This window comes from Sturnira hondurensis, unplaced genomic scaffold, assembly GCF_014824575.4.
Source record: "Sturnira hondurensis isolate 20B ecotype Veracruz unplaced genomic scaffold, ASM1482457v3 Scaffold0003090, whole genome shotgun sequence".
NCBI lineage: Eukaryota > Metazoa > Chordata > Mammalia > Chiroptera > Phyllostomidae > Sturnira > Sturnira hondurensis.
In genome coordinates, this window is record NW_028075721.1 from 2686302 (window position 1) to 2712705 (window position 26404).

Consider the following 26404-nt stretch of genomic DNA (forward strand, 5'->3'; position numbering starts at 1 on the left):
CCCCAGCAGGCGCCCCTCCTCGGCCCACGGGGGAATGGAGGCGGTGCGTAGAATGTGGCCAGCGAGGCCGCTGATCCAGCTGACTCGCACTAACTCGTAAGGGGAAGGAAGCGCAGACTGGCCGGATCTGTCCGCGGGGCCATGCTTCTGCGGCAGCTGCGGAGCTGGGCCGCCCGGACACTGCCCGGGGCTGGCCCAGGGAGCCCCGCCTGGGGCCACGGGCTGCGAGGGGCGCAGCGCCGGGCCTGGCCTCAAGGTAACGTTTCTGGGTAGGGTACCACCTTGCGGACAACCGATGCCGCTTACGCCTCAGCGTTCAGCTGCCTCCGCCCCACTCTTCTCCTAGGGCTCCTGGGGCCCGCCCGAACCCTAAACGCTTCCTCCTGAAGCGTTGGGGAATTACTCCTGGTGGCTATGGGAAGGGGCAGGGACAGCCCCTGGCGCCCATGCCAGATAGAAGCCGGCTGCGAGCCAGTGAGGCCTTGGGGCTCCCGGCTCGTCTCTTTTTCGGAGTTAGGGAGCCCTCTAAAGAGCAGAAAGAACACCACTCCCCGTGGGTGGGGCCTGCTCCAGTCCCCAGTCCATCTTCTGGTCTGATTCTTTTGGCCTAGGGGGCCATGGGGGCTGGGAGCTGCAGATAAACAGCCCCCCAGCGGGTGGCGGGGGGTGTGTGTTAGGTTGGGTGCCCTGCCTCTCCCACAGCTGGTGGAGGCCCTCCCCTTCACAAACAGGAGCCAGCTTCTTTGGCCTCAGGCTGTTGGGTGGCATCCTAGAGCCACCTGTGAGGTGGGTAGGACTCTCTATCAGCCTTGGGCCTACAGGAGAAACCTGAGCCATGGGCCGAAACCTAAGGCCACAGCCAACTCTTACTGATGCACTTCGAGTGGAGTCCACTTTGCGTTTTCCACTTGCTGGATCATAGATATAAAATGTTTGGGAGATGGAGAGTATAATATCCTAGGTGAAGAAAGCTGCGTACAGCCGCGGCGCGGACGTGCCAACAGGACCCAGAGAGCAGTTGCACAGCGTCTCGCAAGAGCAGACGGACAGCTGTAGAGCGTCTGCCTCTGTCCACCCATGGAAGGTCCCATGGGTCCTGGAAAACATTTTTAGGTCAAGGAGCAAGCAGAGAAATTACTGTTTTTGTGGTGGTTTAGCAAATCAGGACACAGAAGAGTGATCCATTTAAAACTGAGTTTAAACATTGATTTCCTTTCTTTTGTAGATAAAGACAAAGAAAATGAGAAAGAAAAAAAGTCAGTGGTAAGTCCCTCTTTTATGTGCACTTTCCATATAGAAATTTCTTTTTGAGGAGGAGAGTGAAGGAATGTTCACAGTAAAGAAAACAAATACCAGAGGATGTCCAGGGACAGGGAGGTCTGTCCCCATCCCTGGGCCTCAGTCTCCCTCCCCAGAGGCCATGGGGTATCTTTTATATGGACTATTATTCACCCATTCAGAGCATGGTTTTGAAAAATATTTAGTGACCTGGAAAGATACTCATTACATAAGGGATAAAAAAGATAAAAACATATGAAGTATCATTCAAATGAAATAATATATAAACTTTTTATAGGAAAAAAACAGGAAAGAAATTTTACAAACTGTTGCAGAAATTGTCAGTCCAATTGAGGGAAAATTGGGGCATGTTAACAGTGGGTTTGAATGAGAGGGAGAGAGAATTTGGGGGGTGAGGAGTCTTCCCTTCATTCTTTACATGTTAAATGAAATCAAACGGTGTTTTTTAAACAGCTTTATTGAGTTTAATTTAGATACCCCCAAATTCACTCATTTTAAGTGTACGATTGAATGAATTTTAGTAAATTGGCAGAGTTGTGCAACATTACTGCAGTGGAATTTGGAATATTTCTATCACTAGGAAAAGAAACCTCCCGCCCATTTGCAGTCACTGCCGGCGCCTCAAGCAACCACTAATCTACTTCCTGTCCTTGGATTTACTTTTTCTGAACATTTCCTGTGAAATGGAATCATACGACATTTGGTCCTTTGGGTGTAGCTTCTTTCACTTAGCGTGTTTGCGAGATGCGTCCACATTGCAGCATGTATTAATACTCCATTCCTTTTTATTGCCAAATAGTATTCCATTGTGTGGATGTACCACACTCTGTCTGTTTATGAGTCGTCAGACTTTTGGGCAAGCTTCCATTTTACTGACTATTTCTCAGGGTCTTTAACTGGACATACATATACAGGGTCCAGTCGGAGTAAGGCCTGCTTCAGTGTGGTTGGTAGGGTAATAATATGGATGTAATCATTTATAGTTTTAATAATAACATTTCACCTAAAATGTCATATGGTGAAGCTTGAGCGTGACATGGGTATGTTACAGAGTTGCATGCTTATGATCTTGTAATGAAAGTTTCTGTAATAAAAAGAAGGGGCGTCATTTGTGCCGGATCCCGTATGTTTTGGTTCTCTCGGAGCTTTGGAATGAGAGCCTGTTTGCCTCTCGAATGCTTGGTTCTGACTGAACACCTGCATGGTGGTTATCTCTGGAATTATGAGTGATTTTTATTTTTTTTCTTTTAGTCTGCAGTATTCCCTACTGTGAGAATGCTCAACTTTTATTTTTAGGAAAGGTTAAATATTATTATTTAAAAATTAAGCCCAGCTGGTGCCTCGCAGGGTTAATTATGACCACCGGGAAGCTGGAATCAGAGTGTAATGGACGGGGAAAGTGGAGGTGGGCCAGGCTGGCCACATGCTCCGCAGTGTGGCGAACCTCCTTTCCTGCCCTCTCCTGTCACTTTTCTCCCAGCTTCACACTCGTGTGTTTCGTGGGTGCCAGGACTGGCTCCCGAGTCCACAGGGCCTGGCACCCAGTAGGCCTCCAATGAGCAGTCAGAAGACAAAGATGAGAAAGGTGTATAGAAAATAATGCTTGCCTGAAACCTGCTGAGATGCAATGATGTTTCTCTCTGAGTGGTGGAGCGTAGTGGTATTTTCTGCTCTATGATTTTTTTCTGTTTTCTTCAATGGGCAGACACTCCTCTTATAATAGTTTTAGATATTACTTTTAAGAAAAATGAAAGACCTTTGCTTGGCTTCTCTTTTTTCCCCTCTACGACGGGGGGACTTTGTGGGGTTCTTCATGCTTTGTCTGCTCTACCGGGGAACCCAGGCATTAATCGAAGGCCTTAGATGTACCCGCTTTTAGGATTTCACGGTGGGAATTGAAACAAGTGTTTCTCGCAGAAGTTCTCATCTGAACAACATGTCCCTTGTAGTGAATGGGAAGGAAACAAAGTCTGTGCGGAATGACGTTTGGTCAAGCTCTTTTTAAATATTTAGGAAGAGGAGAGTTTCCTTTAAGGAACAACGATGAAAAGTCAAGTCTGCTGGTGCCTGCTGAGGTCTGGCCGCAGCTTATCTAAGGGTCCCTCAGGTGAGAGTAGGCGTTGGTGCTGGGTAACAGGCAACTACACAGCCAAAGGCAGGTGAAGCACTGTTCCGTTTATTGCAAGTACAAGCAGGTTTTTATATTTTCATTTCTGGTAGTGATTAACATTTATAGGTGCATAGCACGATCAGTTAAGCAGAAAAAATCAATACAAAGGTAACCAGGAAAAGTACGAAAGTTCCCATAGGATCAGTTATGTTAAACAAAAGTTATTTTGACCAGGAGAACCATTAATCAGACAATTTGAAATAGTTCTATGTACACAGTTTGAATGTCTTACTGTTTATTAAAGTTCTCAGAAATTGTCATGGGCAACAGGTACGCTTAGACCGAGCAGAGGTTAGGAAATTCATTATAAGCCTTTGTAATGTCTAACTTAGCTATCTATCTTGCTGTCTAAAATTTTTTTTTGTATACTGTGGACTCTAACTCCTTGGTAGTTGTTTCTGTGTGCTTAGTTTGTAATAGCTAACCAGCTTCTTCTGTTTTTATGCCTGTCTAATTCTAATTGATATATATTCCTATTCAAGGTAAAGGAGGGGCTGTTACTCTAACAACTCTTTGACAATCAGGGGCTATTTTCTTAAAGGGGTTTTTGCTATTCTATGAGGCAGTTCTGTGGGAATACATATTTTTCCCTGAACTGTTCTTTCTTGGGTGGCTTTCAAAGGAACAAATAAGTAAAGTACGATGCCTAAATTCAGCCAGGGTGATATTGCTTAGGACTTGAGCCAACTGTTGCTTTTTCTCTGAGAGTGGTCATTAATTCTAGGAGATTCCAAGTTATCAGAAGTGTGAAGGTTAGAATACTAAGAAACAGTAAGAATAAAAGCAACACCATATATCCACTAATGCCAGGTCCGTCCTGCTGGAAAACGCTTCTGTGAAACCGTCATCTCCAAGTCGTGACTGTGTCAACCGACCTGGTTAGCATTGGACATGGCAGGTGCCCTAATGGGATTCTCCCTTTTGTGCACTCCCTTGGGTTCATTTTGTGGTTTCCAGTTCCAAAGGAGGGAGCTGGCAGGCAGCTGGAATTGGAGGGTGTTGCATCCACCAACCGCGAGAACAAATGTTGGAGACTTTCAGGGTTTCAAAGATGTTACTTTATTGGCCAAGTTTAACCTGTGCAGGGGCGAACTCTCCAAGTGTCTGGAGACACGGTGCCCACAGGGGCTGCAAACAGGAGTCGCACCCAGCGCTTACAGCCAAGTCCTTATATAGAGGCAAGCAAGCAAGCGTTGCACAGAAGCAGATGTGGCGGTTAGCTATTGGCTTACAGAGCCCGTTCGTGGGGAACAGGGTGGGGTCTGACTCAACTGAAAGGAAAAATTTGAAACTAAACAGATGGCTATCAATTTACAGGATGTTTGCTAGGGACGCAGGCTCCTTGGGGCTGAGACTATTTTTCTTGTTCCCAACAGAGGGCGGCCTGGCGTCTGTTGGGAGTGTGACCATCCAGCTCTCCCGGGTACCTGTTTAGGGTCAAGGCAGGGGGAAACCTTTACAGTCCATGGACAGAGTTTATAGGAAGTGGGGCAACTTGTGACCTCACATTTTATGTAGGGTGTGACTGTGGCTCCACTGGGGTCATGAGGAGGGGTCTGCCCTGCCTGGACGTGAATTACAGCTCTTTCTCCTGCTAGGCCTGGTATCTTGGGCAAGTCACCTAAATGGCCCGCATTTCTCTGGGAGCCTCCAGCCTGAGCATCAAGGTCACTGTGCAGCAGAACAAGGCCTCCTCTGACTCTCTGTGGCCCAGGGACATCTCAGAGGTGTTCTCAAGGGCCAGTTTGTCTTCCTACTTATGCAGAACTGCCCATTTGCGTTTGCCATCTGCTGGAACCAAAGTCCCTGGCAATGCCTGGTGGAGCAGAGCCTTGTCAGAATTGGTGGGCAGCTGATATGCGGGCCCCCACCCAGAGTCTGATTCAGAGAGTCTGGTGCTTCCGAAGCAGGGTGTCTGTGGTCCAGTGATGCTCGCCTTTCTGCACGTTGCAATTGGAATGACCTGGAAAGCCTTGGGCCTGAGTCCCACCAGAGAGATTGCGCTGTGATCCGTCTGGGCTGTGGCTCCCTTGTATAGATTTTTGAAAGCTCCCAGGTGATTCTAGTGTCTATTCAAGACTGAAAACTATTGCCTTGAATGCTTTCTTCCCACAGTGAGGTACTGGTGGGAGTGTCCTTGGTTGTTGGTACAGATAACCCCCAGATGGCTCTCTGTGGCCCTTCCCTTCAGTCTGTGACACCTCCCTCCCCCAGAGCAGTTAGTGTGAGCAGCGTGCAGGCTCAGGCTGTCCTCCCTGCTTTACTCCCTTCTTCAAGCCTCAGTGGTCTCCCAGGGAAAATGTCAGGACCACTTCGCAGGTTCTGGTGAGGTCAAGTGTGGCCATGGTGTATGTTACCCCTCTTAGGCCCTGGCTTGCAAGCAGGCACTCAGCCAAGTCCTTCTCTCCTGTCCCAATGCCTTCCCGTCCAGGACTGAGCACACTCTTCTGCACCAAGCGTTGCGTTGTGAGTTAGGTTCTGGGAGCATGTACATGCTTTCTAATCTCAAAGCCATTAGAAGTTAAGAAGGCAAGACACGTAGGCCTAAAAGGTAATAGTGTAAGGGGCGAGCCAGGGAAGGGCAGAGCTGGGGTGGCTGAGGACAACCCTGTGGTCTAGGGGTTGACATAAGGGCGGGTCTGTGCTGGAGGGCAGTGGTCTGGTGCCCCCCAGGGAGGGCCTGGAGCCTGCCACTGGAGGGGAGGGGCAGTGTGTTTATTACTAACACAGGGACCTTGGGGGTTGCCTGTGGAGGGACTTTTTGTGTCCAGATTGAAGTCTTGGGCCGAACCAATTATGCTGTTTCCCTGAGCAGTACTCTAGAAATTCTTCCCCGTTATTCCCACAGATGTTTGATTTCTGGTTCTAATGTGCATTTATCTTTTGCTAGATCTGTATCGAGGGCAACATTGCCAGTGGGAAGACGACATGCCTGGAGTTCTTCTCCAACACAACGGACATCGAGGTACAGCCTCCACGGCAGGTTTGAAGGAACCTGCGTAAGCTTGACAGAGTGATTTATGGGGGGGTGTGGGTCAGCCCCGTCCAACAGAAATGGAATGCAGGCCACAAATGCAAGCCGCACATGGAATGTAAAATTTCTAACAGCTTGCTAAAAACCCCCCAAAGAACCTTTTATTTGACATAATATACTCCAGATGTTATCAGGTCAACAGGTAATCAATATAAAAATCATCAGTGAGGTGTTCTACATTCTGTTTTTCATATTAAGTCTTTGAAGTTGGGAATGTGTTTCACATTTGGAATACCTCCATTTGGACTTGTTTTCTTTCAGCTTTGTAATGGCTGCGTGTGGCTCATGGCCGCTGTGGCAGACGGTGCAGGGACACGGCTCCCTGCAGTTCGGTTGGGGGGTTTACATGGGAAAGAAATCGGATTATTTAGAATGGCTGGAATGGTGCGGTGGTACATCCGAGGCATCAGGGACTATTACTACACATCGTCAGTTAACATAATTTCTGGTTTATCTACAGCCCGGTCACCAAAAATAACCGCACATGAGTTTTAGAATAATCTCTACACCACGACCCTGAGCCAACTCTTTTGCTTTGTAGGTTTCACTGGTGTCATATTTTCTGTTTATGGCCTTTTTTTTTGTTATTGCAGATCCTGTAATTTCCATACCTTTAGGGTCATTTGCTTTCCTTCTTCCCTGTTTTTACGTGTGTCAAACATATATATGATTTGATAGAAATGGTAAACATTATTTAGCCCTTGTCTGGCTTGTGTTCACGTCCTGCCGTGCAGAAAAGAGTTACACAGGCCGGAGACTGCTGTCCTTCACGAGGCTAGTTTCAAGGTCAGCCCTTAGGTTGGCGTGTGGGAACATAGATTTTGGGAGAGTTCCTCCCATTTGCTAACCGACAGGTGTAGCTCCCTGGGTTTGAACCGTGCACGCAGTACGGTTTCTTCTGGATGCCTGATCCATTCCAAGGGGTCCAGAGTTTTCCTCTGTGTGTCAGACAGAGGCCGCCTCCATGAGTGAGCCCCGATAAAAGCCCTGGACTCCCCGGCTCAGCCAGCTTCCCTGGCAGACACTGTTTCACACGTGTCTCAGCCCGCTGCTGTGGGGTAGAGGGTGTCCTGTGTGACTCCCATGGGACAGGCCCCTGAGAAGCTTGTGCCTGGTTTTTTCTCCACACTTCACTCCATCCCCTTTGCCGGTTTTGCTTTGTATCTTCATACTGTAATAAACCTTAGCTCTGAGTACGATTATATACCGTGTCCCATTAGGCCTCCCAGTGAATCACCAAACCTGGGGAGGCGGAGGTCCTGGGGACTCCTGATGCACCTGCCTGAGTGGCGTCACTCTTGTTGACGCTTTCAAAGTACAGTTGACCCTTGAACAACACAGGTGTTAGGGGTGCTGATCCCATGTGGTCCAAAATTCTGCATAACGTTTGACAGCCCCAAAACTTAACTGCCTTTGGTATCTGTGGGGGATTGGAACCCCCCTCTCCCCTATGGATACCAAAGCTGCAAGGTGCTCAGTTCCCCCTTATAAAATGGCACAAATCAACCCTCCACATCTGTAGGCTTCCAACCACAGACTAAAAACACTACAGGGATTTATTGAAAAAAAAAATCTGTTAGCAGACCCATGCAGTCCAAACCCATGTTGTTCAAGGGTGGACCGTACCTGTATTCTCCCTGGAGACCGTGGGGCCAATGAACAACCACGATAGTAACAGCGATCGCGGTTAACACTAAGGCGATGCAACCATATGCCAGGCACTGTGTGGAGGCTCCATTCTATTGTCTCATTGGTTTCATCTTTACAAAAATAGTCGCTGTAAGATAGGTACTATTATTACCTCAGCTGCAGAGGAGGAAGCTGGGGTTCAGTGAGGTTAAACTGCTTGGCCGGGCTTGCAGGGTCAGCCAGCTGTCTGGCTCCAGGGCCCACGTTCGTGTCTGGCTCTTCTAAACTATGAAGGCCTTTGTTGGAAGGAAACCACTCGGCCTTCCCACCTCAGCTCGATGCTCTCTGACCTCCCCAACTAGATTATCCTCCCTGGTGTAAGTTCTTCTGACCCCCTGCCCCTGTTTTATATTACTTCTCAGGCTTGAAAATGTATGTCAATTTCTTTGATCATCTGCTTCCTCCAGTCAGTTTCAAGTTCCAGGAAGGCAGGCCTGGGTGGTTTTGTGCTTGTTCTCCTTGGTATTGACCATGGCACCTGGCATAGTGGGTGCTCAGCAAGTGCTTGTTGAGTGACAGTGCCACAGATGGAGGGTCAAGGTCCGAATGGTACAGCGTGTGCCACTCAGGGCACAGGAGTGGAGTGCTGAAGACCCAGAGGGAGAGGAGGGTTGGGAGGGGCAGTGGATGATTCACAGAGGAAGGGATATTTGAACTGGATCTTGAAGGATGTGTAGGAGTTTTCCACATGATGGAAATTGATGTGAAATGCATTGGGGTAGGCATACTGGGCAGAAGGAATACCATGAGTGAAGGCACAGAAGTGTAAAGACTTGGGGGAGGTTACTCTTCCACGGTCTTGTTCATTGCTTTCCTTTGGTCTCTCATGACCTCTGGTGCCTGCTCACATGCACTTGGAGGTCCCCAGATGGATTAGGGTACTCTCAAAATCCTGGCCCCAAGAACACCCTTTAAATCCTTTCCAGTACACACCCACACAGCCGCCTAGGGAGTGTCTTAAAGAAACAGGACCCTCAGGTGCCACGGTGCCCAGTGCAGTGATCAGAGAGAGAATGGAGGCAGAGCTGGCTGCCAAGGTCATGGGAGAGTCCCCAGGCAGAGAAGTTGGGCTTCAAGTTGCAGACTGAAGTGCCTGACTTAGCTTTTCTCTTGGCTTCCCTCACCCCCCCGCCCAGCTGGACATGACGGCAGTAAGGGCTGGGCTGGAGCCCACACAGGAGGGGTTTCGAGAGCCTGCTCTGCTCCCAGGGAGCCCCCCCAGCAGCCAGGGAGGTGGCCTTTGCTTATACTCATGTATATGGGTGGAGTTGTTCTTGGGTCATTTCTGGAAGTCACGAGAGGAAGTTATGTTTAGGTGGGGTTGAGGCCCCACACAGAGGGCTGCTCAGCTATTTTGGTTCATCTTGAGTACTCAGATTTTGATTCTTTCTCCCCTCACCCTCCACAATGCGTAGATGCTTTCATAGAGCTCAGAGCTGAGGGACAGCAGCCTTTCACTGTTTTCTTTCCTTGCAGGTGTGTCCGGAGCCCGTGTCCAAGTGGAGAAGCATCCGTGGCCATAATCCTCTGGTGAGTGTGTTCTTTTCCTGCGTGAACAAACAGCTTCCTCTTAACTGCCTGGGAAGGGTGGTGCCGGTGCCTGAGCCTGCCCCCTGCCCACGCACTTCCTTGCTCTTAGCTGGGTTGGAGGAGGGGACAAATGGAAGATGGCAGCTCGTAGGTGTTCCAAGGTCAAGCATCTTGGAGGCTTGCCTGCGCATGCGCAGAGCCCAAGGCCTGGACATCAGTGATCTTACTTCTGATTTGGCTCCCTGTTGTTTGCTAGGACACAGAACACTGCCCAGCATTTAGTAGGCGCTTGTTTGGTCGTTCATGCAACCAGTAATTGTTGCCCACTCCTGCTCTCCTGGCCCTAATATTCCAGGGTGGGGGGGGGGGACAGAAGACAATCACATGTGTGATATGGCGGGTAGTGATTGGAGTTATGAAGAAATCTAAAGCAGATAAAAAAAGATACTGTTTTAATCAAGGAGAAACTCTCAGAGTCTTTGAATAAAGAATCCCAGAGACATGAAAAGAGTTTTCACCCCTACGCGTGAGAGAGAAGATGGAATGCCAGTCCTTCTCTTTGGGCAAAACAGAAAAGGCTCAGAAACCTTCTCACTTTCTAGGAAACAGGGAGGGGCCAGGGCTGGGTTTTTGAGCAGGACGACTAGAGTTACAGACATAGGGATTAGGGCGGTGACATTTCGCAGGACACCATCCCAGTCTCAAGGACCGGGTCTGAGGATCCTTGGTACAGAGGGCGTTTCCAATGACAGTTTTATAATACAAAGGGTAACAGACTCAGATATTTTTACACAGGTTTCCACTCTGGACAGAAGGTTAAGCATGGCAGTTTTGTGAAAGGTTTCTGTCTGAATTGGCTTTCTGGTGCAGAGAGATGTTTGTTTCCGTAGCCCTCGGACAAGAGGCAGTGTGTCTCCTAACCTTTCTGAGATTTTTCTTTTCAATGCAGAGACGGAGTTTCATGGGTTCGCAAGGAAAAAAAAAAGAAATGGGGAAGAGAGCAGAGTAAGACTACTAGCAAGTGGAATCTGGAGCAGGAAATGTTTTGCATCTCCAGGCAATAGAGTGTGGTGGGTGGGGCTTCTAGCTGAGACAGGGTAGCTGGGGGAGGTGTCTCTAATTAGGTGACATTTGAGCAGAGACCTATACCATGACATGTGGGAGTGAGCAATGCACACATCTGGAGGGAGAGCATTCAGACAGAGGGCACAGCGCATGCGAGGGCCCGGAGGTGGGGTTGTGCTTAGGTGTTGGGGAGCATTAAGGAGGCTCGTGTAGTTGGAAGTCACTGAGCCAGCGGAAGAATGGTGAGGGATGACAGGAGGTGGAAGTGGTTGTCTGGTGCCCTGTGGGCCTTGGTAAGGGCTTTGAACTTGATTCTGGACGCAGTGGGAAGTCACTGGAAAGTCGTAAGCAGGGAGCAACAAGAACTGATTTAGGTTGAAGGGGCTTTGGCTGTGGATGGAGAGTGGACTCCAGGGACTCAGGGGACATTCATCGAAGGTCTGAATGAATGTTCCCTGCTTTGTATTGGCTCCCACGACAGCTCTTACTAGGCTGTCCCGTGAGTGCTCCAGTGTCTGTCTCCGTCTGCTCCATCTTCAGGGCCCTGTCACCACGTTGGGTTCATATCTGGCCCCAGTTCAGCCCCACACGGGTTTTATGAGATGGCTGTCTGTGACCAAAACGACCACGATTCTATCGATAGAGCTCTTTAAAGTAAATCGCTATGTTTTCCCTTCTGCAGGGTCTGATGTACAGCGATGCCAGTCGATGGGGCCTCACGCTGCAGACATATGTTCAGCTTACCATGCTGGAACAGCACACCTGTCCCCAGGTACCTTTCAGAGGCTTGGTTTCAGCCTTCTTAACTTTTTCCTCCAATGAGGGACATACGATTGCCAGGAAGGGAACCCTCACAAGGAGGCCTCGCCAGGCTTGCTCAGCCTTCTCTGTCTTGGGCCAAGGTCTCTGTTCCTGCAGCTCTCTGAGGAGCCCCACCGGCCAGCCTCAGCTGGTCAGGAAGTTGTTATGATACCACTGTGAGCCTGAGTCTTCATGACCCGATCAAGACCGGGCTCGACACCATTTAACTCAGTTCTCCAACTGTGGGCCCTGGACCAGGAGCGGCAGCAGCACCTGGGAGTCTGTCAGTGAGACACATTTTCTGGCCCCATCCTGGACCTGCTGAGTCAGAAATCCTGGTGATGAGGCCCAGCAATCTGTGTTTTGTCAGGTGATTTTTAATATGTGCTTTGTTTGTGTGTTTGGGTATCACTCTCCAGCCATCACAAGGGCTGGCTGTTGATTCAAATTCTTGATAGGAAGAATCCGATTGGCTCAGCTTGGGTCAGGTGTCTAGTCCTGGGCCATTCAGGCATGGGGAAGATTATGGAACGCAAACAGGCTGCCCAGGCCCCTTCCGTCAGCGGGGACGTGAATCAAGGCCGTGTCTTTAAAAGCAAGGCTAGCTGAGATGATCCTGATTGGTAGCTGTGGTTCAAATCCAAGTATAACTTGAGGACTGGCTTTGGAGGCTCCAAGGAGGAGACCCCTACAGCCAGTAATGTTGACGTGGCATCGAGGGTGAGGGCCCCTCCTGCTTCCCAGTGGGACACTGGGACACAGGGAAAGGTCATCTGTGGGGGGCGTGAGCACTCTGCCATGGAGGGGTGATTTCAGTGTCGGACTCTTTCCTCCTGGGCACAGACCTCCCCAGTTTCCTACGGGCTGCAGGGAGCCCACCCGGCCCTGTGAGAAAGCCCCGAGGCTGGCAGGTCTCGCATCCCTCTGGAGCTCCCCAAAACCAGACTCCGAGGGATGGATGGCATAGTCCCCATAATGTCACTTGAACCCCCGTCCTCTCTGGGCTCTGCCTTAAGCACTCAGATCCTTCTGCTTAAGAAAAGTCACCTATTTGAGGTCTGTAGTAATCACCATACTTTGCCTTGACACTGCTTTGTTGGATTGCACTTACTTAGCAAGTTTTTCTAGCACTTCCCCAAACCCACAATCTGGGGTGGCTTAGCTTTCTTGTGAAAGAGGCTGCTGCTGCTGAGTGCCCAGCCCTAGCTTTGCCACGCTGGCGACCTCCCCTCCCCCCCGCCAGCCTCAGGGGGCGGGGCGGGGCATCCAGGCCGCTGAGCCTCGTGTTAGAGGCTCATATTCAGCACAGCCCACGGGTGGGGGGGGGTGGGGGAGCACGGGTGGCCTCCTCCTCTTTCCCTGAGTTAGTGAATCACTTTTTGTTTTCTTTTAGACATCAGCTGTGCGGTTGATGGAGCGGTCGATTCACAGCGCAAGATACATTTTTGTAGAAAACCTGTATAGAAGGTACCATAGCTTGCACAATTGATATTTTATTAGTTTCTTCCAAATGAAATGGGAACTTGTATGTCCCGAGGACAGGCACTGGGTGCCTGCTGCGCTGTGTCGCTTCTGTGCGGCCACAGGAGTGCTTCTGTGTAACCACCAGGAAGCCTCAGTAGCCCCTGGCTCTCTGCACTGATTCCTCAGTCACATTGGGGGGTGGGCCAGACGGCTCTGCTGACCTTGGTCAGGCTCCGCCGCGATATGTCTGGGGTCGGCTGGTCCGGGGTGGCCCTGACAGGGGTGACAAGGTGGCTCACTTCTCTTTCTCTTGACTCATCCTCCTTCTGGGACCCGAAAGCGGACCTGGGTGTTCACTTCTCGTGGTGATGGTGGAAGGCAGCAGTGCCAGCGGAAACCCACAATTGCTTTTTCAGGGCCCTCAGCTTCACATTTGCTGACGTTCCATTGGCCAAAGCTGACCCAATCTGAGAGGCAGGGGCACTCTTGTGGGTTCCATGCCAAAGTAGGAGGGTGTCGGGAGGTGAAGATTTGGGTGACAAGACCAATCGGTCTAGCTCAGTGTGCATGATATTTGCTGTGGTTTTCACTCAAAACCGTCTTTTGCTCTCATGGGAGCAGACTCTGTCATACTGACATAGTTGGGGGGACTTCTGGTGGCCCACAGTGCCGAGGCCTGGAAGGTGTGGGGCCCTCCAGTCCCGTGCTCACTCGGCTGCATATTTTTAGGGTCTTCGGGCAATGGGCCGCAGGCTGGGGCCTGAAGCATCAGCTTCTTCCATGCTTTCCCTTCTTGTCAGCTGTGTGGCCGGTCCCCTTCCCCTTGCCCGCCCCCCACATCACTGCTTTTTCCTGCCTTCGGCTCTGGGATCCTGCCTTCAGCTCTGGGATGCTGCTGTCGCTCCCTTGCAGAGCTGGTCTGATGCCTGCCTTCCACCCTCTGTGTGCTGGCTGCCCCTCCCTTCTCATTTGCCACTGTCTCGTAAGCGTCTCCCCTCCTGACCACCCCTCCCCCGACCTGGTGTAGATCTCGCAAGCCCCTTGTTATTCTTAGTCACGACTGTCTGTTGATTGAACCATATGAAATTCTTAATATTTGACCTGCAAAAGTGGCAGTTTCATGTGGATTCACTTAATATGTGCCTTTATTTAATCGTCTGTTGCATGTCCTCCACCCCACTGGCCCATAAGCCCCTTGAGGACAGGGACCACGTCTGGTTTGCTTGCCCAGCACAGAGCCGGCACCTGGCTGATACTTGTTAACCGCTGTCTTGAGTGACGAGACCCGTGGCTGCTCTTCCGTCTCCAGCCTCCGGGTCCAGCTCTTTCACACCCTTTTCTTTGAGGGGCCACAGAAAGGCTTCTGCCATGGGCCCTGAGCTCCCATGGAGCATGTGCTTCAGCCTGTGTGGCCCTAGGACAAAAGACTGTGCCCCCACCCAGTCTGAGCATTAGAGCCATGTTCTGGGGTCAGGGGCAGCAGCCAGGGCAAGTCCTGACTGGAGCTTTGTCCTCAGACCTCAGATTCCTCTTGAGGGCTCTGCCTGCCCAGCTGACCACGTTCCTGGTGCTGGCATCCCCTCTTGCCCCCGCTGCCCAATTTCCAGGGATGCTGGCTGAGCTGTCTGTGCCCTGCTCGTTTCTGAGTCCCTCGCTTTGCTCTGCTGTCTGCCCGTTTGTGCCTCTGCCAGAGGGCGGGCAGGAGAGGGAAGGGAAGAGAGAAAGAGAGTGATTTTGGTGTTTGTTACCGCCTCGTGAAAGTGCTGCCCGAAGAGCAGACTCTGGACAGCGGGGCGGGAGTCCTGTGACCCTCCCATAGCTGGGCTGTCTCGTCTTCTGGGTGGGTTCGTGTTGGCCGCTGGTGGCCGTTTTTGAAGAGGATGAGCTGTAATGGATGAGCAGAGGTCAAGGGGAGCGAGTGCAGTGTGGAGCTGGGGGGCCTGGGTTGCATCCCTGCTCTGGGGCTTGCTCTGTGGGAGCACGGCCAGATCTCACAAAGAGCCACTCTCGTCGCTGCTTCCTGCCGGCCGCCTCTGGAGGAGAGCCCTCGGAACAGCAGCCAGATCTAGGTCCCGTGACGCTCACGCAGCTCCTTGGTCTTCATGAAGTTTGCCAGTTAAGCCCCCTGCACCATGGGTTGCTCAGTGCCTGGTGAATTTTCCCAGGATCCCTTATCTTTGCTGGTCACAGGGTCAGTTCTAGCTGGTGTAGTCCTTCATTATGATATACTTCTTTTTTTTTTAGATTTTATTTATTTACTTATCTCTAGAGGAGAAGGGAGGGAGAGAGGGAGAGAAACATCAATGCATGGTTGCCTCTTGTGGGTCCCCTGCTGGGAACTGGCTTGCAACCCAGGCATATGCCCTGACTGGGAACTGAACCGTGATACTCTCGTTCACAGGCCCACGCTCAATCCACTGAGCTACACCAGCCAGGGCCATTATGATATACTTCTTTTCTTTTTTTAATTTTTAAATATATTTTATTGATTATACCATTATAGTTGTTCTATTTCCCCTCTCATTCCCCTCCACCCTGCACACCCCTCCCCCACCCTTCCCCCCCTTTGGTTTATGACCACGCGTCTCAAGTTCTTTAGATTCTATATTTCCCCTACTATTCCTGCCCTCCCCCTATCTATTTTCTACCTACTGTCTATGCTACTTATTCTCTGTACCTTCTCCCCCCTTCTCCTCCTCTCTCTCCCTTGTTGCTAACCCTCCATGTGTTCTTCATTTCTATGGTTCTGTTCCTGATCTAGCTGTCCTCTGAGTTTGCTTTTGTTTTAGGTGTGATTGTTAATAACTGTGAGTTTGCTGTCCTTTCACTGTTCATATTTTTTATCTTCTTTTTCTTAGATAAATCCCTTTAACATTTCATATAATAAGGGTTTGGTGATGATGAACTCCTTGAATTTGATCTTATCTGAGAAGCACTTTATCTGCCCTTCCATTCTAAATGAAAGGTTTGCTGGATAGAGCAGTCTTGGATGTAGGTCTTCGGATTTCATGACTTGGAGTATTTCTTTCCAGCTGTATGTGAGGGCGGGGCCAAAGGAATGCAATAGCGAGTACCCTTTGCTTCCTCCCACTGCCACTGTGGGCCGAGCAATTCATCCCTCTTCTCGAGAGTGGGCCTCGCAATTCGTGCCACTGCTCGCAAATGTGCGACCACGGTCAGCTGCTGCTGGGTTCATTGCTGGGGGCTTCGAGGTCCGTCTCACTTCTCACTCCCGCTGTCTTGAGCCCTCACTGGGTCCTCGAGATACTACCCCGATGCCTGGGCGCCTGGGGTCGGGGGATCTTTCCTGCCGGCTCCGCCCCTCTTACCCGTCAGGTAGAATGGTTTGTTGTTGTTGGACTTCCGTATAGTTCAATTTTTCTGTTCTTTGGCTGCGTCTTTGTTCTCCAAACCTTTGTTGTATTCAAACTTGGTTGTGGGAGAAGGCGCAGTATTTCCACCTACGCCTCCATCTTGGCGGAAGTCTCTAAATCCCATTATGATATACTTCTGATGGTGCTTCTGTATTTTGTGGTCTGGGTGGCTGTGGTCCAGGTCGCTGGTGCCGGTCACATGGGCCTTGCCCTGGGCTGTTCTGTGGATAGTGTGGGAAAGGCTGTAGCTTTTGATCTTCTTGATCTGTTTTACTGTCCTGGTAATTCCATATGTATCTCTTCCTCCCCAGCCCTCCCAGAAAGCCTGACATCAGTGGTTAGGATTTGGGTGGGACAAAGAACCATGGGAGAAATGCCCAGTGTCCTTGTTTCTGTTCTTGGGATCTAATGCTTTTCAGTTCATACAGCCCCTGGAGGGCATGGGTTCCCCTGAATACCACATCGGGGCCTCAAGACCCAGTTCTGGTGTCACTTGATGAAGTCAGAGGCTGTTGGTCGGTGTGTGGCCTCAGGTGCCCCAGAGGCTCCTGGGAGCACCAGGCATGGAGGTGAGCCGGGCCACACCCCACTTTGGTTCCAGGGAGGTGGGAGAAGGCTGTGCTCCTCAAGCCCTTTCACTGCAGCGCTCCAAGGAGGAAGCATCACACACATGACTCCCCACTTGTACCCCGGCCCCTGTGGCCCAGCGCAGGCTGCTGGCAAACTGGATATGTCTTTGAAGCCTCCTCTTCTATGTAGAAAGCCATTGGGCTTTGCATTCTGGTCCATCACATGCTCTTTCTTCTGTTTGTGTCTGTAACAACATCATGCTTAGCATGTGGCTTGGAGTACCCCCTCCTTTAGCCGTGTACCTGAGTCCCCGAGTTGGGGAGGCGGAGAACCCAGGGGAGGGGCACCGAGAAGCACCTTCCTAGGGCAGGTGCTTTAGCTGCGTGCTGGGCCAGCTCATCTGTGTTCCCTGTATTGGGGCATTTACTCAGGTGCTTGGGGCCAAGCAGGGCCCCGTGGACGGGAGCTGCGTTATCTTGTGGTGCTTGCACGTCCCCGCTCTTTGAGCCTTCCAGACAGCCCTGAGTAGGTGCTGTCGACCCTGGTCGGCAGAGCGGGAACTGAGATGGGTTTGGGAAGCCAGAGTTCCTTCCCGACTGGGCAGGAAGCTGGCTGGGTGAGCTGCCCCGCACCCGCCTTGTGGCGCAGTGGGAATGGATGACTGAGGAGAGACATCCAGGTTTCTCTCGTTGATACGGCCAGAGGTATCAGGCCCACTGGAACCCCAAAGTGCTGGGTCAGGGGAGTCAGCATCTCCCACAGATCCCTGTGCATCAGGTTAATGTGCAGATGCTGCTTCGCTGAGGGTGGTTGGGGCCCAAGAGCCTGCATTTCTAACCTGGGGAGGCCACCATCCTGCTGGGTGGGGCCCACACTGGGAGGGGCGGGGCCTCAGAAGAAGCCAGCAGCCAGGTGGCCTTCCCGGTGCCTGTGTTTCAGTGCCCAGCCCTTTCCCTCTGGAGTTGCGTTCCTGTGGCTTCCTTGGGGCGTCCCCTGGGCCTCTGGGGTCCTGGAAGCCGGGTCCCAGCCTGCAGGTGGTCTTCGGGGCCAGGCGGAGAAACTTCACGGTGCCAATTTCCCGTTTCCGGCAGCACTTGCTTTCTTCACTTCACATGCGTTGGCTCCAGTTTGGTTGGGGGTGGGGGGCTGTGGGTTAACTTTGTTTCAGGGTCTCTGGGCTTTGCTGCATTATGAGCATTTGATTACGAGCAGTTCCATGTCACCTTTCAGTGACTGCATGTTTTTTTTGTCACATAGATGTACCAAGATTTAGTTTTTCTTTATTTTAAACAGTGCTACATAGATAGGTATTCATGATTATCGCCACAAAATATGTTTCTGGGGGTGCAATTGGCATGCCACGCCACCTCCCAGCCTGAGAACCGTCCCTGTTCTCAGGGGCAGGCTTCGGAGCCCCTGTCTCTTCTTGGAGTTCAAGCCCCATTGGGTGGTGCCACGTTACACCGTAACCCGTCCCCAGGCGGTGGAAAGTCGGAGGTGTTAAAGGTCTTTGTTTAAGGTCCTTGTCATGTGGATCACATGCTGGTGCCCTTGCCAATGCCCTTTCAACAAAAGCCTCTCCTAGTGACCTTTGGGGAATGGCGTATCCCAGAAACTTCCGTGTGGGTAAATGGAACCCCCTGCCTGTCCTTGCAGCGGGAAGATGCCCGAAGTGGACTACGTGGTTCTGTCAGAATGGTTTGACTGGATTGTGAAGAACATCGACGTGTCCGTGGATTTGATAGGTGAGACGGCCCTTCCCGACCTCCCTCCCCTGGGCCCCAACCAACAGGGGTGGCTGGCAGGGGGTGGTTCTTTCCCCGCATCAATTCAGCCTCTTCCCCAGGGGCAGAGAGAGTCTGGGGGCTCCTGGTCCTTCCTGGAGAAGTACCTTGGCCTTTGTTCCTCACGCTGTCCTCCCTGGGCTCACCACGATTTGGTGGGTTGTCTAGTCCGTAGGGAGGGAGGAGATGATAAAACCTAGACGGTAACTGAGACCCAGTGGGTGCCGGGCCCTGTGCTGAGCCCTGTCCACGTGTGGAGCCTCATCCAGCCTCACAGTGACCCCGTGAGGCTCGTGACGTGGGAAGGACATGAAAGTCAGGGTGCGGGCCAAGGTGCTAGTCGGGTCACACAGCTTGGTCAGTGGTTGAGCGGCAGGCTGACCCTGGTGCGCCTCTCCTGCTCAGTGGTGCCGGCAGGTGTTTCTCGCCATGCCTCGCCCGCCTGCCCTCCTTCCCCCTCTCCTTTGCTTTTACTTCCAAGTCATGAACAGCCACTTTTTTTTTTTTTAAATCTCAGTTTATCTCCGGACCAGTCCTGAGACCTGTCACCAGAGGCTGAAGATGAGGTGCAGAGAAGAGGAGAAGGTCATTCCATTGGTAAGAGCGCCCTTAACCCCATTAGAGATGAACTGGAAGCCGCCATCCTCCTGGCCTGGCCTGCAGTGAGGTCACGGTGCTGCTGTCACAGAGAAGCCGAAATAGGACTTCCCCTGTGCCTGGAGACGCCAGGCCATGTCCAGATCTGCTTCACCTCCCGGGTCCCAGACTCAGCCGTCGGTACCGTCCCCTGCCCAGGCCTCCTCAGGCTGGTCCATCTGCCTCCTAAAGGCGGCTTGCCTCGCGCCCTCTGGACCCATTCTAGAATGAGTCCTCTTGCTGCTGCTGCGTCCCCGAGCTTTAGCGCAGTGCCCAGCTCAGAAGTGACACTCCTGGTGTTTGTTCACTGCTTCGCCCTTCCGGGTCTGGCTCAAGGCCACGTTGGCTCTAGCTGGGATTGTCATAACAGGCCTTGGCTGCTCTCCTCGCCCTGGTCCCTTGCTCCCACACCGGCCTCCGAAACCTGCCTCCACATGGCCGCTTGGGTGACGTTTCCAGTACAGAGCACCACTCACGCAGTTTCCCAGCCCCAAACCCTTCTGCACCTGGTCCCGGTCCAGGGCGAAGTCCTCCTTTTGTAGCACGCTACCTGGTGTCCTGCAGGATGGCTTTATCTCCCTGCACTCTGCCTTTTGCACAGGAAGCGCTAGCTGTGGTTCCACACGTTTGTCCACACACACACTCACTCACCATGGAGTTACACAAATGTGTCTTTTAAAATATGTTTTGTTTTTTAAAATATATAATCTTTATTATATATTTCTCCATTACCATTTAGTCCCCTTACACCCCCTTCCCCCACAGTCACCACCCTGTTGTCCGTGTCCTTGAGTCCTTTTTTTGCTCCACTTTTCCACCCCTAACCTCCCCCCACTACTAGCTGTCAGCCTGCTCTCCATCTATGAGTCTCTCTGTTTTGCCTGTTAGTTCAGTTTGTTCATTAGATTCTACATATAAGTGAAACCATATGGTATTTGTCTTTCTCTGACTGGCTTATTTCACTTAGCACAATGTTCTCCAGGTCCATCCGTGCTGTCACAAAGGGTAAGATTTTCTTTTTTGTGGCTAAGTAGAATTCCATTGTGTAACTGTCTCCTGGTTGTTTTATCCACTCATCTACTGATGGACACTCGGGCTGCTTCCGTCTCTCGGTGATTGTAAATGTGCTGCAATGAACATGGATGCTTATATTCTTTTGAATTAGTGTTTTGGGTTCCTTCGGATATATTCCCGGAAGTGGGATTGCTGGGTCAAAAGGCAGATCCATTTTTAATTTTTTGAGGTCTCTCCACACTGCTTTCCGCAGTGGCTGCACCAGGCTGCACTCCCACCAACAGCTCAAAAGGGTTCCCCTTTCTCCACGTCCTCGCCAGCACTTGATGGCTTTTGGTGTACTGATGACAGCCGTTCTGACAGGTGTGAGATGGGAGCTCATCATGGTCTGTATTTGCCTTTCTCTGATGGTTAGTGACATTGAGCATCTTTTCATATGTCTATTGGCCATCTGTCAAGTGTGCTTTTGCATAGCGCATTAAAAAGCCTTTCAAGTTCAGTTCAGATGTCACCTCCAGGAAGCCTTCCCTGACCTTCCCTCCATCGTGCTCCCCCCGCCCCTGGGCTTATTCTGATCACAGCCCTCAGGACCAGCATATTTACATGTTTGTTCCCACTTGCTCAGGAAACTATGCACATGTAATGATTAGATCTCATTCCCTCTGATCCCCAGTGTGTGTCCCAGGGCTTGGCACCTATGAGATTCTCAGTTAATATTGAACTGAATGTCCCATGTGAGAAGCTACCGCTGGACGCATACAGAGGCTGGGCAAGTGTCTACTGGGATATCATGGGGCTCTGAGCTCAGGGTGAGCTGGACTGGGGCCCCGAGGCCTGTCCAGCTCCCAAGACCTGCCCAGCCTTGTTTGCCTGGGCACCAGCAAGGTAGAGTGTAGCTAAGAAGGCCCAGGCCTTGCTCTGGGCAGCCCCTCTGAAATCCAGAGACAGGAGTGACCGGAGAAAGGGCGCGGAGGAGCAGGGACGGACCGTGCTGTGATGGGGTGGGATTGCTCCGTGAGGCGGCCCAGACGTGTTGAAGAGATGCCTAGTCTGGAGCTCACCCCGAGCCATTGTCCAAGCCATTGTCTTAGCAGTTTTGACAGGGCCTACAGGCCACACCTGTCTTGTTGCTAAGGGAGAACCCAGTGGTGGGTGAAAAAGCGGCAGCTGGTTCTCCGAGAGCCTCTGGGCCAGGGTGGAAATTGCTGCTTGAGGAGGAGATGTTGGTAAGTGGCCAGGACACCTCGGCCTGTCTGTGGGAGAGTGTGCGCCGTCCAGTCCTTCCTGGGGCGTGTCTGGGCCTCTTCACGGGTGGGTTCCACCCACCCTGTTGGGCTTTCTGAAGGTGGTCTTTATAGTCTAGATGACCCACAGGTTACAAGTTGTCTGGTGGGGCGGAGGCAGTTGGAGTGGGGCTCCTAGGTCAGGGAGGGTCGCCTTCTTCTTGGTGGGGGGGAAAGGTTCAGCTGCCCAGGGCTGGGATGCCCGGCCATAGCGTGGTGAGGGGACCCTCCCCCAAAGGAACTGGTGCCCGCTGCTAGAAAAGTGGCAGTAAGTTCGAGAAGCCAGGAGAGGGGGGGCGTGGGAACAGAATGCACTGGGGGATGGGGTGGGGGTGCTGCCGTGGACTCTTGTGATGCCCGGGCTGCTGCTGGAGTGAGCAGCTGCATTCTTCACGGTCGGCCTGAGCCAGGTGGACTGTCGTGGGCTTCTTAGTCCAAGCCACTGCCCATGGTCACCGACAGTCACCCTGCCTGCCTGAGATCTTGCGCGGTGAGAGCTCCGGCAACCTGTGTTTCCGTGTTTCCCGCAGGAATACCTGGATGCGATTCACCACCTTTATGAGGAATGGCTCATCAAAGGGGGCCCTTTCCCTGCAGTGGCCCCTGTTCTGGTAAGTCCTTCTACAGGGGGGGGACTTTCTAGGAGGAGGCGTAACCTGGGGAATGTCGGCCACTCCGCAGTCTGGGGGAGGACTCGCAGCCGAGTCCGTCAGAGCTCCAGGACGTGGGAGAAGGAAGCAGGGAGGGTGGAAAGGTCTCCTTCTTTCCCACAGTCCCCATTCTGGGCTAAGTGTCGGGGTGGCCGGGGCAGACCCGAGAGACGGTGGTTTGCCTCCACACTGTCACACCAGGGCCCACAGTAGCATCTCCCTTATCCAGCGTCATGAACGAAGGGATGTTCTAGATGGCCGAAGCCTCTAGACCTTGGTTTCAAGCATCTGGGACGGTGGTCTTCCTGATGTGACAGTCCCTTCTACAGTGGGCAGCAGGCTCGGAGCCTGACCGCGCCTTTTCTTGGTGGCTCAGGGCATCGGAAGGAACATCACTCGCTGTTCCGGGCCGTCACACAGTGCTGCCTTTAGGGGGTGCCGAGGTGTGTGGGGCCGTTTGCCCCAGACTACTGATGTCTCTGAGTCCCCATTTTTTGCTTTTAGTGGTTGGTAGCCCTTCTTTCTCCAGCCGCCACTCACCGTTTCAAACTCTGATGGCGTGTCCGCCCCATCCGTGTGACTCCTTGCTTCTCCATCGCCTTGTGCTTGGATTTGCCGCTGCTGCTCCCTCTCAGGCAGGCAGAGGGGTGGGTGCCTCAGACTGTTAGGCATGTGTGCAGTGTGGGGTCAGAGGGCGGGCCGTGTGCAGACCGTGTGCGGGGCCTCGGGGACCTCCGTGTGAGCTGCACTCACACTGTGCCTCGTGGCTCTTCCGGGCAGTGTGGTTGCGGGAAAGTGAGCTCATTACTACCGTGGGTTTGTAAAGAAGGGCAGTCTATTTTTCCCCGTGTTACAGAAAATTAGGTGGTATAAAAAAATCACTCACAAGCTTGCTGCAGGGCCAGCTATAGTGGAGTCTTGAGTGAAAATGTAGCTGAGAATGTAGATTGACCTAGGGCTGGGCACTGTTTGGCTTTAACCTTCCCCTCCCTGCCTCCTCCTGCCTGCCTGCAGCTGTCTCTTTGCCTTTGAAGGGAAGATGATGCTGAAGTCAAGTGCAGCCCTGTGACCGTGTGTTTGATTTCCAGGTGATTGAGGCTGACCACGACATGCAGAAAATGTTAGAACTCTTTGAACGAAACCGGGACCGAATATTAACTCCAGGGAATTGGAAATACGGTCCATAGGATGGGAAAGACCACGCCAGAAAAAATGCCCACTGCTGCCGAGTTCGCTCTTGGGAATGACGTGGAAAGTCTCTCGGGAGGGCTGTGTGTCTAGCCAGATTTGCTTTCCTAATGGTCTTTTCTCCTTTGCCAGTGTTCGTATCCTGGGTTTCTGGCCCTAGGGGGTAAATGACAAGTGGGGACCAGTGGTTTGTTATGCCCTGTAATGTTTGCAGCCTTGCAGGCCGCCCCGAGCACTTCTCATGGTGGTTACCTATTGCTGGGTCCCTCTAATTATGCCTTGAGGCAGGGCCAGCTGACATCATGCTGGACTCCTGGTCTCTAACCCTTCAGACCACACAGGAGGGTGAAGTAGTGGTCTTGCACCCTAGGGTTGTGAGTTGAAGCTCAGAGAGGCTAAGGTGCTCCCTAAGGTCACACAGCCAGGAAGTTGGCATCATCCAGACTTTAAGCAATTCCAAAAATGTTCTCATGCTCCTTCCTTCTGGAGGCCCTGTCTTCCCCTCTGGGGACCCTCACATGTGCGTGCAGAGAGCCAGCAGGTCCTGGAGCAAATGTCATCGTTTTCTCATGATTTTAGCAAGGGCCACAGAGCAGGTACTAACACTGCTGTGAGTCAGGGCAGGAAGAAAGCAGACAGAGCCTACGTCTTGGAGCAGAGGGAGGCACTCCCGAGACTCAGGGGAAGGGCTACGAGGAGCATGGCGGGGCCGGCATTCCCGAATCGCTGGCCAGGCCGAGCTGGGCCGACAGCGTTCTGGGTCTGTCGGTGGTGTTGCCGGACTCCGAGGCGGGGTTCTGTGAGCACAAGGTCAGTACGCCCCGGAGCTGCCTCAGCAGCGTCGACTCTTGCCAATTTAAAGAATATCTTGAAAAGCGCATACGTTTTCTTTTCATCGGCATCTTTAGTGACATAGTTTCCATTTCCCTTTACGCTTTTTAATTTTACATGTAAAATACCTGATTAGAACCATTTAGAAATGTTTCATGTACCAGGTGATTAAAAAAATTAGAAGTGTATTTTTCTTTCTCATGAAAGGAGGTGGGTCGGTGGTCCAGGGCTGCGAACTTGACAAAAGTTGTCACTAAGCAGAAGCTAAGAGGAAGCCAGTCTTGTGGAATCCAGAATGGGCCTCAGCATTTACTGCTGCCTTCTTGAATTTCTTTTCCGTCTTCAAGACCAAGCTTGGTGGAACAGAGGTGTCCTGGGAGATGTTAATAGGTGTTCTGAGAAAAGAGGGTTTGGGGATTTAGGGTATTTAGGAAGCACCATCGGGGAACTCTGTCTGAGATGTACAGGACACCTTGCTCATTAGCACAAGAAGTCCTGTGACAAATACATCTTTTAAACTTTGTGTAAGCCAGGGACGCTCAAACTGATTTGCCAGCAGAACCCCTCTGAGGAGTATGCCTCAAAATCTCTAGAAGGGCCATGATCCTTGGAAGACATTGGGAAGCACTGTGGTCGGGCGCTTCCCAGTGTTTGTGCCTCCGGGGTTCTTTAGCTCATGGTTCTCCAACCTCAGAGCACCTGAGCCCCCCGGAGGGCATGTTAAAGCGCAGATGGCTGGGTGCTCCCCCGGAGTTTCCAGTTCCGTGGGTTGGGGCTGGGCCCAAGAATTTGTTCCCTGACACCTTCCGGGGTAGTGATGAGGCTGCTGCATCAGGGACCACCCTTTGGGAACCACCTGTCTGGATTGACATTTGCTGGACCTGCACACCCAGGAGTTCAAAGGAAACTCGTCACGTCATGAGCCTCTTGTGAGCGTCGGTCAGCTCGTCCCACCAGTGGGTGTGCACTCACTTCCCCTGACGGGGAGGGTGACCGACCCAGGCGTGTGGCGGGCTCTGCAGCAGGTGCTGGTTCAATGGATGCGCCTGGGAAAACTGGGCCACAGTGCAGTTAATGGCTCGGTAATGGCCGTAACCATGGCAACCAGCACTTCCCATTGGAGTCTCATGGATGCTCACTCACACAAGTTAATCCGGGCACTGTGGTGACTGACCTGCTTAGTAAGGCCAGGTCAGAGGCCTGCCTGAGGCTGGCCCTCGGGTCCGTGCCTCTGCCAAGTGCCTCAGGGTCATTCTAGAACAACAGAGCATGGGACAAGCAGTTGGCTTTTTAAATTTTTTTAAATGTCTCTTTTTCTCACGGGACTCTGGATCTGCACCTGCCATTCTATGGTGTGAGAGGAAGGGCTGGGAGAGACGCAGCTGCCTCCCAGGCTGTAGGAGCTGACACCTCTTCTTGGACCAGCAAAGCCCTGGAGTTTCTGAAACACTGAGCTGATGGCTTTCTAGTCTGTTGTCTCATTTCTTGGCTAGACCTTCTCCATGGGCCCAGGTGACCTCTCACCCCCCATTCCCTAATGCACAGCCCAGGTTTACCTGTAGCCAGGGATAGATAGATCTTGGCAAGTCCAGGCTCACCTTTGGAAATGCCCAGAAAAAGGAGCAGCGACCAATTGCTGAGTTTTAAATGAATATTAATCTTTTGGAATCCACTTAGCTTTATGGGTGGGGCTTGGGGTTTGGGTTCAGAATGTGGGTTGTGATCCCAGCTTCCCTGGTTTGGGCTGCAAGACCTGGGGCAGGTCACCTCCCTCCTGTGGCCCTGTCTCTTCCTCTTCTGGACAGTGGGGTTCTGCTTTGCTCCCTCACAGGGAGGGGCCGCACAGAATAAGATGGGGCGGGTCTAGAGCAGTGCCAGGCTGCTTCCTTCTCCTTTGAAATCCTTCCACCTCTCTCTGCTTGGCTGGAGAGGTGAGCAGACTTTCTAGTACTTTTACTGGCAGAGTTCCTGGAGGGGGAAGCTGTTGGTGGGCCACCCCGAGCCAGGGCGGTGGAGCGCCTG

The 26404-nt window shown here is 52.0% G+C and overlaps 1 protein-coding gene across 3 annotated transcripts; it reads left to right on the forward strand.

The window, feature by feature from the left end:
- Positions 1-37: 37 nt before the first annotated feature.
- On the forward strand, positions 38-24559 carry TK2 (thymidine kinase 2). Of its 3 annotated transcripts, none has more exons than XM_037041587.1 (10): positions 38-256; positions 1226-1263; positions 6360-6434; positions 9669-9722; positions 11470-11559; positions 12982-13055; positions 18653-18741; positions 19298-19377; positions 22244-22324; positions 23452-24559. In XM_037041587.1, exons 1-10 carry the CDS (start codon positions 142-144, stop codon positions 23548-23550), a joined length of 795 nt encoding a protein of 264 aa, XP_036897482.1. In that variant the 5' UTR covers positions 38-141; the 3' UTR covers positions 23551-24559. The 3 variants fall into 3 exon arrangements, with proteins under 3 accessions (XP_036897482.1, XP_036897483.1, XP_036897481.1); XM_037041588.1 differs by having other exon boundaries at positions 87-256; positions 1232-1263; XM_037041586.1 differs by lacking the exon at positions 38-256 and adding an exon at positions 432-591.
- The last annotated feature ends 1845 nt before the right edge of the window (positions 24560-26404 follow it).